This window comes from Gracilinanus agilis, chromosome 1, assembly GCF_016433145.1.
Source record: "Gracilinanus agilis isolate LMUSP501 chromosome 1, AgileGrace, whole genome shotgun sequence".
Classification (NCBI taxonomy): Eukaryota; Metazoa; Chordata; class Mammalia; order Didelphimorphia; family Didelphidae; genus Gracilinanus; species Gracilinanus agilis.
Genome location: NC_058130.1, coordinates 501,567,956 through 501,586,842, shown reverse-complemented (window position 1 = coordinate 501,586,842; position 18,887 = coordinate 501,567,956). Strand labels below are relative to the sequence as shown.

The window sequence follows — 18,887 nt, the reverse complement described above, 5'->3', positions numbered from 1 at the left end:
CATCAGTTACGAGAGAATCTAAAACAAGAGAAAAGGTGTGGGAATTTTTTTTAGTTGTATAATCTAGATCCCATAGAAATTTAATTATAAATTCCTGCTTACTTTTCTATGATGGCTAACTCAAATGACAATTTTCTATAATACTCCATATGAAGTTTCAAATAGGATTGTTAAAAAAAAAAATCAAAATCCATGAACTTGTGCCCAAATTATTATTTTAAGAATTAGCTATGTCTTTTCTCTTAAATGCAACTGATTTCTGTTAACAACTTAGCACAGTACCTGGCACATACACATAAGTGTTTGTTTTCTATTCATCATTTTAATTGATGAATAAGCTATATCAACTTAAATCTAATTAAGGAACAGGATATATTAGTTTAAGTCTAGTTGAGGGATATGTCAATTTAAATCTAACTGATGGCTTATATCAATTTATACTGGTAAAAAAGGACTTGAATAAAAAATTCAAATATCTATAAAGTATCTATGGGCAAAGTACTATACAAAAAATATAAAAAGGTAGTATTAAACTTAAATTTTGAACTAGGAATAAATGACTATTTATGTACTTTATTATCTCAAAAAACCTGTGATTTCATCAGTATAGATACCACCTTCCCTGGTTCAGAATGCAACTCCTTTTTTTCCTTAGGGAAGTTTTTATAAGTTTCTCTAGATTCCCCCCCAAAAGTCATTACCTAAAGACAACCTGCTGGTCGTATGAGCCTCAAAGCTTAGCTAGGCTAGTACATATATGAAGGACATAATTTATTCTGTACTTGAAGCCTTTACAAAACTGGTAGGACCTGTCTAAGCTTTTACTCAATTTAGTTTAGGTCCAGGAACTCAGGATTACTTCCATATTAATTTAAGTAGAATTTTAAAAGAGGTCTATTTTTATTTCTCCCCTAACTCTTTTATAAATTATAGCTAAAAACTTTATTTCTACTTAAAAGAATAAAATTACAAATCTGATGAAATATAACAGAACTCTACCACTGATATTTTATTTTTCAGTAGGCAACATCCTAGTTCTAGACTTCATCAATTTTAAGTCATGATTACCAGGAAGGAAAAATAATATACTGAAAAAATTAACTTCTAAAATTTTGAAGGTAGGCATTAAGTATAATTTAATTTACACATTCTCCTTTACAAATGCAAAAACTGAGACTCAGAAAGATTAATTTGCCAAATGTTACTAATGATCAGTGACTATATAAGTTTAAGAGCTTAATTTAGTCAAGAAATCAGTTGTTGACTAACCAGAACCATTTAGCATACCCAACCCTTGCCTATCATCAGATAATGGTGCTAGTAAAACCTGACATTTAAGAGATAAAGATGAGATGAGATGAAATTAGGATTAAATATAAATACGGTAAATGTGGACTACAAATAGAGATTGCCTACCACTCACCCACTATACACAAACCAAATGAAAATTACAGTATTAAAAAAATGTATGTGCCAAGTTCTTTAACTAGAATAAGACCAAAACTATAAATGGGGCAAACTGAACACAATATATGTGTCCATAAACGGACTACCAAAAAAAATCCACTAATATATAATTAAGGATATCACCTGTAGTAATTGCTTCTTTTATAACTTCCTTAATTTTTTCCCTCGGTTTGGACATTTAAATAACTATTTTCATTTTGTCACAATTAAATTATATTGGTCTTACAATATTGGGCCAGTAAATTGAGAAAACAAATGTTTTACTATATAGCAACTAAAGCATTTTTAAAATAAAGATATTAAAAATATGTGCCTGAACAGGTATGTAAAACTGATTCTGGGTTTGCAAATGGTCCATAGTCGCACAAGGTTTGTGTTGAAGTTTTGATGAAGCAGATCGCTCTGATTTGATTCCATCTTGTAAGTAGCCTTCCTGTTCCACTTTTCTTCGCATAGTAGAATTCCAATGATTTTTAATAGAATTATCAGTCCTATGAAGTGATAGTACACAATTAAAATAGAAAAAATAAGAATGCAGGATTTCAAGACTATTTAATCTTTAGAAATTTTACAAATTACTCAAAAACTTAATTTTTTACAATTGTTGAAATTAAATGTTTTATTTAAAAGGTCAAACCAGAAATCTAGAGGAAGATATACATGTATTTCAAGTTCAATATTATAGTAACAATTTAAAAAGCACACAAAAATGATCTGATAGTGGGGGAAAAATAACAGTGTAAATAAGTAAATCTATTATTTAGGAATAAAAATTAAGAGAAATCTCTATCATTTTTGAAAATCAAATTAAAAAAAACAAAATATATTGTAAAAATGAGAGACAAATCTATGTGATCAAAACAGAAAATATACATATTAACATTTTCAATATACTAACTGGGCAGAGTTTTGCCAATTACAATTACAAACATCTGAGATATATCTTGCTTGTTGTTAAAAGCAAAATAATAATAGCTAACATTTACACAGTGCCATGCACTGTGATTATAAGTATTTTACAATTATTATCTCATGAGATTCTTAAGGTAATCCTGGAAGGTAGGTGCTATTTAACACATTTTACAGATGAGGAATACAAGGCAAATGGTGGTTGTGGTTTGCCCAGGGTTCCACAGCTATTAAGTATCTGAGGCCAATTTGAACTCCAATTCTCCTAATTCTAGGCTCAGTACTCTATTCACTGTGCCACCTAACTACTGTAATGATGAGACCACATGGAATGATTCATGATGATCACATGATGATTCATCTATATGGAATGAACACCTCTAAGATTTTTAAATATATCTATAGTCTCACAAAATAGTGAAAAGTAGTGAGAACAACATATGCCTGCAAAAAAGCTTGGTCCAGCTGAACAAGATTAAATGGAGAGCATTATTGAAGAAACTGAAAGGGAAAAAAAATCACAAATTGGAACAGAGATGCATTTTCAAAACCATTTATTCTAATCAACAATAGAGAAAACACCAAAGTTAGACTAAAGATTGTCAAAAATCTCTGTACTGCACTGTATTATGTGAAGTGATAATGTCATTTAAAAAGATAAAGTCACAAAGAGATGCTAGACCTTACCAAACACATAGAAAAAAAAGCCATACTGTATGCAACATAATTTTTAAATGAGTGGTATTTGCCCCACTCATGTGTAATGTTATGCATAAGGTTAACATAAGGTCTTAATATGGTGAAGTCTCTAAAAGTCCTGATTAACTAATGAGAAAATATTAACCGCATCAAATTCTAAACATTATAAAGCATCCTTACAGAAATATGACAAAAAAGAGATTGAGATTGGTCTAATCATCAATGTCTAGAAAAACAGAGGATGAAAAACACATACTGAGATGGCAGCCTATCAAATTAGTACATCAATAGAAATTTTTGACATAATACAGATGGATAATAAACTAGGTCTAGAGTCCAGTTGGAAAAGGAGATGAGGGTAAACTGCATTAAGCAAATTGCTTGCCACTGCAAATGCTCATCCAACTCTTTAATACCAATATTTTTTCCAGAAACATAACATTGCTGCAAATCCTTGAACACCAGTCTTTTAAGAATTTAAGTAACTCAAAGGAAACTAGAAAGATGCAGAGTAGGTATAAACTGGCATGTTACAAAATGCAATTTTGCATACAAAAATAGGGTACAGGATATTGCTAAAGCTAAGAATGACCAGAAAAAGATATGGGGTAGTCATACAATGAGAATTGGAGACAACAGATGGATAGAGCAACTTGTACTTTGGTAGCCTCAAGACACAAAAAGAACAAGAAGGTGCCCAATATGTATGGGAAGCAGTGTTGTATATATCTATGGTGGAAGTACCAACAATGAACAACATTGTTTGATTTGAAAGACCTGTGATTTTATCAAAGTAAGACCTTTTAATTTAAAGCTTTCTTTGCCAGAAGAATTCTTCAGGTTTTGAATCAAAAAGTTTTACTGCTATTTTTGTTGTATAATACTGGAAGCTTAAAGGCTCCATTTTTGCATCTCCCAACTATTCAAGAGGAATTACTTATTAAGAAAAAATTGCAGAAAACACAACAGAATAGACTTTGATTCTTATCCCAATTTTTAAAAATATACTTGTTAGAAATAGCAAGACAAGATTGCAAATGTCAAAAATGATAATCAAATATTTTCTCATCTGAAGGAGAGGATATAATAAAACAGATTAATTTACAATCAATCAATCAAGAAGTATTTTTAAGCACCTACAACTTGTGCGAGGTGCTGAGGATATAACTAGAAACAATCTTTATTTTCAGTGATGAGAACAAATATCAAAGAAAAAAGGATTAACATAATTACAGTAAGAAAAGATACTGTTTTTGTAACACTAAGATTCTAGAAAAAATATAGAAAAATGCCATTTTTCGATATAAAGCTTTTATTACAAATTCATTGAATATTTGTTGATTATTAAAACATACAGGCACTAAGCAATATTCGAGTCTGAGGTTTGAAGTTCTGCATTTGTATTCTTCTGAAAGAAACACATGTATATATGACATACAAAATGGTCTTTTCATTAGAGAAAGTACAAGACTCTCTAGCAGGGGAAAGGAAACATTTTTTGATCTAAAGAAAAATAAAGAGGGGAAAAAACTGAAAAGAGGAGGGGTAGAAGAGCCTCCGAATGGTCAGAGCTACATAATAATTAAAGAGGTTCCACCGACAGAGGATCTATCTGGACTTCTTGAGAAAGAAGGAGCTCTTGATACTCTAAATATTAATCATTGTTATAGTATAAAGAGATTCATAGTGGCCAACAAAAAGCAAGGATTTCAATAACTGGCATCAGGAAGTGATGCATCAAAATGGGGAAAGGCAACTCCCTGCAGAAATGAACACATCAACCTAATACAAGTACCTAGAAGGTATGCTGTTCTCTTAGGGTATATTTGAGATGATTCAGAACCTTTCCTAAAACTCATCAAACTGAAAAACTTATCTCACTTCTGGTGATTCACATGTAATGAATGAGACTAAAAATTTTAAAACATGGAAGACTCCCTAGGGAATTTTGAAGACATAGGCAGGAAACTGAATGATATAGGAGCAAAAGTAGTATTTTCATAATTGCTGCCAGTTAAAGGTAGAGAAAGGATGCTATGAAAAGTAAAGGGCTAGCTAAGAAAATGGTTCTAGAAAAATGCATTCAATTTTCTGGACCATGGTGTAAGATCCATGAATGATGGTCAAGGATAGATTATATAGATATATAATAGATATAGATATTATATAAATATAGATACAGATATAGATTATATAGATTTACCACAGGAGGCCATTGGAAAAAGAGTTATCAGTGGAGATACTTAGAAATTCACAGGACTCAATATATTCTTTGGAAAGGAGAAATTATTACCTATGGTCTCACATGTAGAAATACATAAACGTGTGGAAAATTATATATAACAAAGGGACCTAGAGAACTAAACCCAAGAAGGTAAAGTTTCACTATGTCTGGGGAAACAATAAAAAACTAAAATATGTCAATGAATGTTTTACTTCACCCACCCCACAAAAAAATTCAACATTTCTAAGATCCATGATTCCATTAGATTAAGTTTCACCTGCACTGACACAGATTGCAGCCCAATCCTGCTATGACTTCAAAGATGTTTTCTAAAGAATTGTTATGGGGGGGGGGGGGCAGCTGGTAGCTCAGTGGATTGAGAGTCAGGCCTAGAGACAGTAGGTCCTAGGTGCAAATCTGGCCTCAGACACTTCCCAGCTGTGTGACCCTGGGCAAGTCACTTGACCCCCATTGCCCACCCTTACCAATACACAGAAGTTAAGGGTTAAGAAAAAAAAAAGAATTGTTATAGGATAAAAATTTCATCAACCTGCAATCAACTTAGTAATGAGCCTCTCCAGAATTAGCTACTTTTTTTTTTAGTCCTTCAAGATCAGACACACATATCATTAGGTCTACAGTTAATCTTCTTACATTGGTATGGCTTATCTGAGTTTAAAGGTATAGCATTTAAGAATCTAGAATCATTTTCACACTACTATGAAGCATCAAAGTAGAACTTACTGAAGGTTCAAAAAGAATAAATAAGAGACAATGTAAAATCATTACAAATCTAGATGTTCCTCCGTTTAGAAATGTACAAACCTGGGGATGATACTTGAGTGAAGAAATAGAAATGATATGATGGGAGTATTACCACCCAAACAGCCACATGAAATGAATAAGAAGTTCCTAATGTGAATGACAAAACTGGCATCATTATGTTGGGGATTTTCATTATATAGTATATATTATCTATAACTACCAGGTATCTCTATTAAAAATTTAGTACACTTGAAAAATACATGACTTAGGATTTGCTACTAATTTCATCTACTAGAAACAGAAGGTCAAATTAAAAGGCTACCTGCTGGGTAGGACTTGATTTTTGAACAATAAAGAGGAATTCATCAGGATAGCAGCAATTAGGAGAATATGGAGAACTTAATATTCATCATAATGAAAAAGGCACTGTTTGACATTAGAAGCATGCTTGAAGGGAAAAAAAAATTTGATTTGAAAAAGATTTCAAAATATTCAAATACAAATCTGGCAGGATCTGATGGTCTGTGATTCTAAAGGCAGGTAGGTTCAAATGACATAGGTCTACAAAATGAAATTCTAATAATAATTACAAATTATTTCACAGATAAAGAAAAGCTCAGTCTTAGCAAACTGAAAGGTCTATAGAAGGTACTCAATGAGCTTGTACTTTTAAATGAACATAGAGAAGAAGGAAATAGAACCAAGAATGGGTAAATGAGAATGAACTTTGGAAGACTGGAATGGTCCTATAAAGTTAAATGCCAAGAATAACAGAAAATGTTTAGTCAGTTAACTGGAGGTTAAAAGGGACAGAGCACCTGCTTAAGTGGGCAGAATGATGATGAAGAAAAGAAGAACTACCCTAATTTTATTTTGCTTCTGTTTCTTCTATCAAGGAGCATAATATATTGCCTGGAAAAGACAAAACAAAAGTGGCTAACATGGAAATGAAACCTAAGCTCCAGTCACTTAACCTAGACAAATTCCACTGTTATTTAGTCATTTGCAACTTTTCATAAACCAGTGGACCTCTATCCATGGGGTCTTCTTGATAAATATACTAACTAGAGTGGTTTGTCATTTCCTTCTCTAGTGGCAAAGAGAGATTATGTGCCTTGCCCAGGGTCACATAGATAGGGATATTTCTGAGACTGGATTTAAACTCAGATCTTCTTGATTCCATGCCCAGAGCTCTATCCATTGCCCTACCTAACTCCTTTGGGAAAACTCCCTACCAGGGTACTAAAAGTACTCAAGCACAAGAATTACTGAACCACTGTTGTTTATCTATAAGCTACTGTGGAAGACAAGAGAAGTGCTGTAGGACTGGAGATTAATAAGCATTATATCTATTTTTATAAAAGAATTAAAAAGATAATAAACTACAGCCAGGTGAACGTGATACTAATTTCCCGACAAAACACTAGAAGATAGTTACAAGGGATGGTTTATAAACAGAGAAAATATCTCTTCCCCCTACTAGAATACTACAATCAGGGTCATAAGGTAGTTCAGTCATTTCAGTCATGTCCAACTCTTGATGACCCTACTTGGGGTTTTCTTGGCAAAGATACTAGAGTGATTTGCCATTTCCTTCTCACCTCATATTACAGTTGAGGAATCTGAGGAAAACAAAATTAAGTGACTTTTTCAGGGTCACATAGCTAGTATGTGTCTGAGGTCAGATTTGAACTCAGAAGATGAGTTTCTCTGACTCCAGGCCCAGCACTCTATCCACTGTGTCACCTAGCTGCCCCAAAGGTCAGGAGAAATCAGAAACTTATAAGCTGTATAATCTTGGACAAATGACTACCTCTCTAACTCTACAGTTTCCTCTGTAAAATGGAATTAATATTCCTCTACTACATATCTACATATGTTTTGAGAGACTTAAATAAGATCATTTGAGTAAGGTACTGTGCAAACCTTAAAATGTGAAATAAACATCAGCAATATTGTTATTCAGAACTGTTGAATGACTGGACCCAACAAATGGTAATTTATCAGTTAATGTCAACCTATGGAAAAGACCAGTAGAATGCCACAATCATTGATACTGTCCAATATTTTTACCAATGATTTAAATAAAGGCATATATAGCTTGTTCATCAAACACACATGTAGTGAAAAGCTGGGGAATATGGATGATAAGAGATGACAGAATAGGAAGTTGGGCAGAAACTAATAAGATGAAACCTATTAGGGATATAGATAGACATAGATCAATATAGAACTAGATTTAGAACCACATCTATAATATTATATCTAATCTATATACATGGATTCGATTGCAAAACCATAAGATGAGGAAGGATCTGATTAGGAAATAGCTCATTTGAAAAAGTCTTAGGGGTTTTAATAGACACTCCATTTTCCAAGTCAAATTGACAAGCTGAAGCTTGTCCACAAATCGTTGACTGAAGAAGGGGCTCAAAATAGAAAGCAAGAGAAGGACCAGTTTGACAGTACTAAGAAAAGAAGAGAATATGAAATTTAAAGGGGCACATCATAGTAAAAAGGGTTATCATACTGAAGGATTACACTTGAATCTGGAAGAACTAGAGTCTTCAAGTAGAAGGTATCATGAGGCAGATTTCAACTTAAGATAAGAAAAATCTTCCTAATAATCGGCAGTGTTCAAAAGCTGAATGGGCCAAAGTGAGTTGGATAACCAATTGTTGATAATGTAAATAAGTATCATATTTCATGCTGGGGGTTAGAATAGATGATCTCTGAATTCTTTTCTAACTCAAAGGTACTATGAAATATGTGTAATGCAGAATTTATAGTAGATTTTAAGGTACTTGCATTAGAAGATATGAGTTCTCATTTTGGTTTTAAAGGCCTCTTAACCTCTCCAAGTCAGTTTCCTCATCTTTCAAAAAGGACAGCTATAACCCTCCCTATAATCTCCATCAGATTATAGGGACAATCAAATGAGATGTTTGAGAAAGTACTTTTTTAAAAATATAAAATGCTACACATATCTAAGTAGATCCTTAGACCAGGACAACTACCTCTAATATGAATTTTTTTCCTCCATAAGCTTTTATTTCAGTAATAGGTCTCAAATAAAATTATTTGAAAAATTTGAAATGTTTCAGCCCCACTGAGCTAATTAACATATTAGCTTCAAAACCAATTAGTGCAGTGACACACATACATAAATACATATTCACTCATGGCACCTATCTTGCTTTTTATTTTAGTCAGTATATTGCCAGTCATAGGACTAATACTTTCACTATAAAATTTCTTTTGTGAAGAACTATATCTAAGATCTGAATTCTCTCTAGTTCCCTTTGAGCCTGTGTTTGTCTAAAAAACATATGCTTAATACTGATCTATAACCAAATAAGAAAAATAATATACTTTTTTAAAAATCCGATTTATATGCTTACACTATGAAGGCCTGAACTTTCATTACAAAAAACAAAATTGCTATTGAATTGATTGTATACTTATTTGAAAATTGTTTAAAATAAAAGATGCACTCAAATTAAAAACCCTAAAAGGTTGCTTACTTTTTTTAAGTTTAATTTTAGATTAAGATGCATAGAAAGTTTGAAGATGCTTGCCATTTAATGTTTCCTCCAACTGATTTGTCCTGTAAGTATTATGACAAATTTTAATTAAGATTATGTTTCATGGGGGCAGCTGGGTAACTCAGTGGATTGAGAGCCAGACCTAGAGATGGGAGGTCCTAGGTGCAAATCTGGCCTCAGACACTTCCCAGCTGTGTGACCCTGGGCAAGTCACTTGACCCTCATTGCCTACCCTTACCACTCTTCTGCCTTGGAGCCAATACACAGTATTGACTCCAATTTGGAAGGTAAGGGTTTAAAAAAAAAAAAAGATTATGTTTCATTACAGAAAAAAAAAATATACATTTATATAAGCACCTTCCAGGAAGTAGTTTGGCAATTTCAGCCCAACGATTTCCCAACCGTTTATGTGCTTCATAGATTATTCTGTCCTCTTCTTCTGTCCAAGATGACTTCTTTACTTCAGGATTCAGATGGTTATGCCACCTCTCTCTGCACTGCTTCCCTATTCTTCCTTTTAAATGTTTTGCAATTAAAGACCAGCGCTTTGGGCCATATTTCTGAACTAATTCAATAACCTGAAAAAAAGGGAATATGTTTTAAAGTAAAAACAAAAAAAATATATTCAAACTTGAATATAGTATATTACTTTAAAATTTTAATGTTCATTTCAAATGCACATCTATAACCAGCCCAACAACTATGGCAGAATTCTTCAGATTTCCAAAGTTTCTAAGGTTAAACTTATCTAAGACTAGATATGGACTAACGAAAATATGATTAACAGAGGGGCTACTTGCCCCGAGAATGCCTAAACAAACTATAGCATATGAATGTGATGGGCTATTTCCATATTGTTTTAAAAAAAGAATATTAAGAATTCACAGAACCATAAGGAAGATATATGAACTATAGAGTGATATGAGCAGAGAATAACAATACACACAAAGCTATGTAAATGAAAATAATAAGAAAAAGAAACTGAACCCTGTGTAATTAGAAAAATAAGAGATATCAAAGAAAGTTTTAAATGCTTTAGAAGCTAAATTGATTTGTCCAAATTAATTTACTATAACAAATGGTAATAAATATCAGAATGTGTATTTTATAATCCCTTTTTAAAAAAATACTCATTTTCACTAAGATGACTAACAAATCACTTTCAGAGTTCTAAAAAGTACATCCTTGGTTTTCTCCTCCTCTGTCTGTGTTTTCTAAAGTCTTAAACAACATGTTGATCAATAAACAACATATTGACATATAGCTATCCTTAACCTACAAAATGCAAAATGTCTATGGCAATTAGAAGATGTGATGAGCACTGTTAAAAATCTTAAGGGACTATAAACTAGTGCTTCAAACAGTGGATCATGGAGTTCTATATTAGAAAATAATTACCAAATGCTCTCCTTCAAAATGTACCTCATTTACTCTGCCCATTCCTCTCTCATCACTTCACTAGAATTATATTATCACATCATTTCCCACATGGCTCTCTCTATAATATCCCCAGACCCCTGAATGGAATAAGATGAGACTATCATTTTCTTCTTTGTAATTTAATATCTGACACACATTCTGAAATAAAAGTATTTTAGAACATTTAAGCATTTTATAGCACAGCTTATCAGGAGATTAGATGAACTCTAGGGACTACCTTGGGGATTTGGGGCTCAGCATTCCACTACCCTTTCTCTATTATGGGAGGCAGTAGATTGAGAGTGGTCTTGGAGTCAGGGAAACATGATTTCAAATCCTGTCTATGGGGCATACTAGCTATGTGGCCATGGGCAAGTCACTTAACCTCTCTTTGCCTGTTTTCCTCATCTGTAAAATAAGGAAAATAATACCTACAGTGCCTACTCCAAGGGTTGCTGAAAGAATCAAATTAGATAATATGAAAAGTATCTTGCAAATACTAAAACATTACATTAAATAATTTTTAAAATCACATTCAAGGCTCCTAAGGGTTACTTCAAAAAAAATCTACTTTTGTCAATATATATTTAACTTTCCTATACAACTTGTAAAAGGAATTATGAAATGAAAAATAAATCTACATGATAACTAGTTGCTAATTCAAGGAATTTAACAGAACTAGGTTAGAAAAATCAAATAAAAAATTTTATGTAGCTCAAATAAAATTGGTAGGAGTTGTTTTGCTCTGAAAAGAATTTTAAAAATATTTTATAGAGAGAGACAATATAGTAAAGCAGAAAAAAACATTAGACTTGGAAACAGACAATCTGGTTCTCTGGGAAAAGTCACAATCTTTTTGAGCATGACTTCCCTCGTCTGCAAAATAGGAATGACTAATATTTCTATTACCTACTTCGTGGGTTGTCATGATGATCATTTATGAATATAAATGTATTATCCATGGAGAAATACACACACTGACTTTAAAAGACTTGGATTTACGTGATAACAGGGATCACACAGTCTTAGTACATTTGAGGAAACTGAAGCTCAGAAAGGTCAAGTGATTTGCCTAATGTCTCACAACTAGAAAGAGTATGTCTGTATTGATGGAATTCTCCCAACTGAATAATAAAAGTAAAGCATCCCAAACTGCAATAGAGGAGAAAGAAGAACCTAACCCACTCCCAGGACAGCCAGACCTAACCCTTTTAACCCTTTAAAAAGATCTTACTCCTTCTTTGGAACACAGTATATGGTCCATTAGACAGTCAATTCTCCTGGTTCATGTAGCTCCAAGTGCTGGAGCAAAAAATTCTAATATTTAAAACAGAGTTGAAATGATATAATATGGCCCACAAAACTGGTTTAACATTCTAAAGGAAAGAGATATTATATGGTATTCTCCTTATTAAGCAAAAAACTGTCCATCAGTTAAACATTTACTGAGCATCTACTATGTGCAAGGCATTCACTTTGAGGAATATACCTATCCCTCCAAGGAGGGTATTCACCAGCCTAGTTCTCCCTACTTGCTTTTTGTGTTTACAGTCAAATTGCTGATGGCAGTCCTCCCTCAGCTTCTTTTGTACCAGGTTAAACTTTGGAAGACTTCCTGATCCAGCACTATAAATGCTCCTAGTAATCTCCTTTTAGATTTTCTTCCCCTCTAATTCTCTGAATAATCTGACTAAAGCCTTTCTAGTTTCAAAATTCCTGCTTAGTTATTTTTTGCTATGTGTTCTTTCTATGACAAAAACAATCACAAAGAACTGCAAATGATATTCAGAAAATGTGAATGAGTTATTAAAAACTCCTTTTGACTACCATATATTAAAGAAAAAAGACATCACTTGCTCTCTATTCATTGAGCTATAATACAAACCAAACTACATTTCAAAAAAATTAACAATAGTGCTTGAAACAGTACATACTAACATTTGACTTTGATGCTTAAAGGAAGACCAAGACTCAAAATCAAAATAAATTGATACTTTGCATAACAAGACTACAGCAAGAAGTAAAACATCTTATGACTATACTATTTTTTCACCATAGAACAAAAATTTTAAAACATGAATTTATTACCCTCTGATCTTCTTCTTTAGTCCAGGGACCTTTGATTAATTCTGGGTTTAAAACTTTCTGCCATCGATGTTGACACTGAAAATCAGACCGGTTCTGAAACACAGTTTTAAAATTATTTAGCTATGAAACAAAATACTTTCCTTCCCATAACAATATTTCTCCCAAAGGTGAAGGGAAACCTAATCCCAGAAGATCTACAACTTGAAAAAAACTAAGCTTTTACATTTACTCTCATTCTTATACAGATAAATATATGTGTGTGTATATATAATATACATGTATATATACATGAAGATATTTTACATGCCTAAATATATCTTCTCTTTATCCCAAGGATTTCATCTACAAAATAAAAATTTTCAGTGAAGATGAAATGTATATGGCCATCTCTCTATTGATACTCCTCAGAAAGCAATATGGTACAGCTAAAGGTGACTGTCACAGAGTCTTGGATACAAGATAAGGTAAAGTTACAATGCAACAGGCATGTATATCTCAACCCAATTGCTGGCAAGAGATGAGGCAATCTGAAGGACAGCAACAGAGAAGTGAGACAAGAATGGAATACTTTTATGGTAGTCCTGATCCTAGCAAATGTGAACATATATTCAGCCACAGCTCAGGATAATACTTCATTTCCAGGCACATTTCTTTGTAAAATGCTAATTAAATGTTTTACTAATTACAGCTTTAACTTTATCTTGAAACCACATAGGGAAATTCCCAATTCTAAAATTTACAGACCAACTAAGGAATCTTATCAAAATTAAATGTATTCCCACAGTATAGAAAATACAATTTCTCAAAACAAACCAGTTTGGCAAGAAATTAATATCAAATTATATAAATCAATAAGAAAATTACTTACTCAGAAAGTGGCAATGACACTACAACATATATTAACTGGTTTTTACTTACAGTTTTTAACTATATTAAACCTGTCTACCATCACTCAAATATTTATATTTAATGTTTATGATAAGTATCTAGGAAGAGAAACAGATGATTTTTAAAGCTTTATCAAGATAACTTTTCACAACTAAAGGGTTTAAGATTCATTCAAATGAATAAAAACGAATATATCAGTTTAATTCCTTGGTCTCAAACAAGGACAGTAACAACAAAAAAAGAGAATGGTCATAATCACAGCAAGTGAAATTTAGATTATATTCAAAGTTTTCTAAAAGAGAGGAATTTCATACTAGATTATACCAAAATAGATAGGAAAAGAAAATGGTTAGGTATATCATTTTCTGCCTCTCCGGTCATAAAAACAAAGAAATGTATGTAGCTTTAGGTTCAATAAATACTAGTTTAATGAAAAAAGTGTACTATTAAGATATAGTTATGACCTTTTAGGTTAATTTCAAGAGATTTGACTTTCTCTATCCTCAAAACTTCCAAAGCTTGCTTTCTTGATAATAAAACCAGACACGTCATGTTTTAGTACCTATTTGCCAGGTTTTAGTACCTAAACGCAGGCAGCTAAGAGGTGCTGTGGATAAAATGCCAGGCCTGGAGTCAGGAAGACTCATTTTTTCTAGTTCAAATATGGCTTCAGACACATATTGACTGTATGATTGTGGACAAGTCACTTCACCCTGTTGCTTCAGTTTCCTCATCTGTAAAATGAGCTGGTGGAAGAAATAGCAAACCATTCCAGTATCTTTGCCAAGGAAAACTCTAAATGGGGTCACAAAGAGTTGAATGCAACTGAAAAACGAGTGAACAATAACAAAGTACCTAAATGCACTGTGATCTTAAAAAAGACTAGAAATTAGAAAAAAAAATGGGTTCTAGTCCTTTGACTATGCATTATGGAATAAATCATATTTATCTCTGTGACATATATAAACTGGAAAAAAAATATGCTTCTACCTGCTGCAAAGGAATATTCTTTTTTTTATTTAATTTATTTGTAACATTTCTCCATGGTTATAGGATTCATGTTCTATCCCCCTCCCTTTCTCCAACCCCCTCCCATAACCCACACACAATTCCACTGGCTTTTACATGTGTCATTGATCAAGACCAATTTCCATATTATTGATATTTGCATCGGGGTGTTCATTTTGTATCAGTATCCCTAATTATATCCCCATCCACCCATATGATCAGGCAGTTGTTTTTCTTCTGTGTTTCTACTTCCACAGTTCTTCCTCTGAATGTGGATAGCGTTCTTTCTTATAATTCCCTTTTTTACTGAATTGGAAAAAACTATAACAAAGTTCATTTGGAAGAACAAAATATCAAGGGAAATAATAAAAAAAAATGTGAAGGAAAGTAGCCTAGCAGTACCAGATCTTAAGAGACAGAAGGGAGGATCAGTGGAATAGACTTGGGGTAAGTGATGTCAGCAAGACAGTCTAGGATAAACCCAAAGAGCCCAGCTTTTGGGACAAAAATCCACTATTTGACAAAAACTGCTGGGAAAATTGGAAAACAATATGGGAGAGATTAGGTTTAGATCAACATCTCACACCCTACACCAAGATAAATTCAGAATGGGTGAATGACTTGAATATAAAGAAGGAAACTATAAGCAAATTAGGTGAACACAGAATAGTATATTTGTCAGATCTTTGGGAAAGGAAAGATTTTAAAACCAAGCAAGAGTTAGAAAAAATTACAAAATGCACAGGAATATTCTGAGATCTACTTGTTGCCAAGATAAAATCTTTTACAACAAATAAGTTATGAGATACATTAAGAATTATTTTAAAATTTTTGTAAGATATAAGTTTTCACTTAATATTTGTTTTAAAAAAAGTTTGTTCAAATGAAAATAATACTTTTAATATACCTTAATTATCAACTACTCCAGATTATAACTGAGTCAAGAAATAAATGAGAAGATTCTGGACAACCAAATTAAAGGTAAAAAATGAATGCATTTTACTAATCTAGGAATTCTCATGCTTTTTCACTCTCATTTTATATACAATCCTAATAAACTCTGATCAAATTTTCCCAACCCATAATAGTTTTATTAGTACAAATGTATCAGGTCTTTAAACTCCATAATATCTTGATTCAAAGTGAACTATTCCCAACTTCAGTATACCAAAGCTGATCCATTAGTCAATTACTCCAAAGCAACGAAGTTTTAATCTGCATACTCATAGCATTTGTCATGCCTTACTTGGGATTATCCTATTTTACTCAAAGCACAAATGCTATATTTAATATTTGTAAAAAACATGACCTATAACCTATAGTATGTATTCTATACCACACTGATTTGCATCTACCAGAAATGCAAGGACCTTTTAGTGTTTCAAAATCCACCCCCAAATTAGCAAAGCTAACCTAATTTTTGAAAAGTATTAACTATGATTTTTTTTAAATCTACTACTTAAAAATCTTAAAACTTAGCTGAAATAAAATTCTTACCACTTCTTCTGGTTTATTGCTAGCTTTCAAAATATCTCAGTAACTGGAATTTATCAAGTTAAAATTTCACCCTACTGCCCACAGTCACATAATAATGAAAAAGTATTAATATCTTCAAGATATACAGTATGACTACAGTGAAAACAATTATGATTCTAAATTGCATCTTTTTTTAACAGTAGATTTAACTGAATGAGCATTTGTTAAGCACTTGATATAAGTAGCACTGTGGCAGTTACTGAGAATATAAAGACAAATCTCAAAAGCACTCCCTGCCCTTTTTTTTTTTTTTTTTTTTTTTTAATTAAAACCCTTACCTTCCGTCTTGGAGTCACTACTGTCTTTTGGCTCCAAGGCAGAAGAGTGGTAAGGGTAGGCAATGGGGGTCAAGTGACTTGCCCAGGGTCACATGGCTGGGAAGTGTCTGAGGCCAGATTTGAACCTAGGACCTCCCGTCTCTAGGCCTGACTCTCAATCCACTGAGCTACCCAGCTGCCCCCACTCCCTGCCCTTCTTGAGATAGCCATCCATTCTACTTTGGTTGGAGGGAGGGAAGGCAATGAGGAAAGATTTACACAGATGAGTAAATAAAAGATAATAGCAGAAGGGAGAGAATTCTAACAACTGGAGGGATCAAGAGAGCTTTCCCATAAGAGAAAGCACTTGATTTAAGCTTTGGAGGAAGCTAAGCAATTTGATGAGGAGGCAGGTTAAAGGAGTATATTATAGGTATGGGAGATAGCCTTTTGAGAAAAAGTCAAGTTTTAGTAAGCAATAATAGGTCTAATTTGGCTGAAAAAGAGTGTATGGAAGGGAATAACATAAGTCTAGAAAGAAAGGCTAGAGTCAATACCGGTGAAAGGTGTCAGGTACAAAACCAAAGATTGTATATCTACTTTAAAAGCAATAGTGAGTCACTGAAGATTATCAAGTAGGGAAATGATCTTGATCCCTGATTCAGGAAGATTATTTTGGCAGCAGAACGGAGGATGGAGAGAAGAAAGCAGAGGCTAGAAGCATCAAGACCAATCAGGGGGAATATAAGAATCCAAGTGGAAGGTGCTGAGAGCTTGAACTATTGGTGGATAAAAGGAAGATGTAATAGATGTTTAGAATGAACAAGAGTTAAGAGCTGATTGGACATAGAGTGTAAGAGGAATGAAGAGTTTGAAGTAGTGAGCCTGAGTGATGGTAAGAAAGGCTAAATCTCTCAAACAGAGAAGTTTTACAGACTAAGAGGTTTAAGCAGCAGATGAATTCAATTTTGGACATGTTGAGTTTAGATATGCAGGAAGCAGTTGATGCAGGATTAGAGCTCAGGAGAGCTGTTAAAGTTAACTATATAGACATGGGAATCATCTGCATAAAGAATAAGAATATTAAGCTCCTGGAATAACCTACACTGAGGTAAGTAATTAATATATCATTTTAAAGACATTAGCAACTTTTGACAGTGGAAATTCTTTGAGAAAAGTACTCAATCTCCACTATGTTTTTGCTTTAAAACTTTTTCAAACCTGTAAACTTATCATATGCCTAAAATGACCATAATATATAACACTAAACAAATTCACATTAATATTTCACTTACCTGAAGGTGACTAGCAATTAGAGTCCAATCATCTGTTCCATGTTGTTCTACTAATTTCTTTAGCTTGTCATCCTAAGAAAGGAATGCAAATTAGAATTCAACAATTTCAAGAATGAGAACAGAGAGCTAATTTAAGCCACATTACTGTTGATAGTTATGGAAGAATGGGATCCAGAACAACACAACTGTACAACTCTCTTCTGATATCAGTCTGTTGCTATTCCTATAGTTACTTAAGGCAAGAGATACACAGGCTAGATGCTCATGTCACGGTTTTAGGGTGTGTTTTTTAAAGCATCTTACTTGTACTGAGCAATAAACACAAGTGTAAAATACTGTATTTTCCCATTCTAGATAACATTCCTATCAAGCATTACCTCATCCCTTGTCCATTTTACTCTGTTCCAGAGCTTCTTCAATCCTTTTTGCTGTGGTACTTCATAATCATGATCAGCATATTGAAGGTCATCATCTTCATCCTCACTATATAGTAATACAATTTGAGAGATCAAGTTTTGTTTAAATTTGTAAAGTCAAAGAACCTAGGTAAAATATCTGCATATTATTGCCCTTCTTAGTCAAAAGAGGATTTTTCCCAGTAGAATTGCTTGTCAGCTCTGGGATCAGGGAGGGAAAAGTGGAGGAAAAGAAAATGAAGCATGTAAACATGAAAAAATATTCTAAAAAATAATTGAATAAATTTTTTTAAAAAGAGGATTTTGATTGTCACTGCTACCTAGGGTGCACAAGCAAACTCGTAGATTAACGGACTAACACTTCTTTTCAC

General features: G+C 33.0%; 1 protein-coding gene across 1 annotated transcript in view; it reads right to left on the bottom strand.

Moving 5' to 3' along the window:
* MYBL1 (MYB proto-oncogene like 1) overlaps positions 1-18,585 on the bottom strand; it is a gene marked incomplete at its 5' end in the record, with an annotated part of 37,211 nt that extends 18,626 nt beyond the window's left edge. Inside the window, 5 exons of the mRNA XM_044657980.1 lie at positions 1,781-1,958; positions 9,967-10,187; positions 13,117-13,209; positions 18,101-18,172; positions 18,478-18,585. Of these exons, the coding sequence (XP_044513915.1) occupies positions 1,781-1,958; positions 9,967-10,187; positions 13,117-13,209; positions 18,101-18,172; positions 18,478-18,585 (672 nt within the window). The remainder of the gene's footprint in view (positions 1-1,780; positions 1,959-9,966; positions 10,188-13,116; positions 13,210-18,100; positions 18,173-18,477) is intronic.
* Between the last annotated feature and the right edge of the window lie 302 nt (positions 18,586-18,887).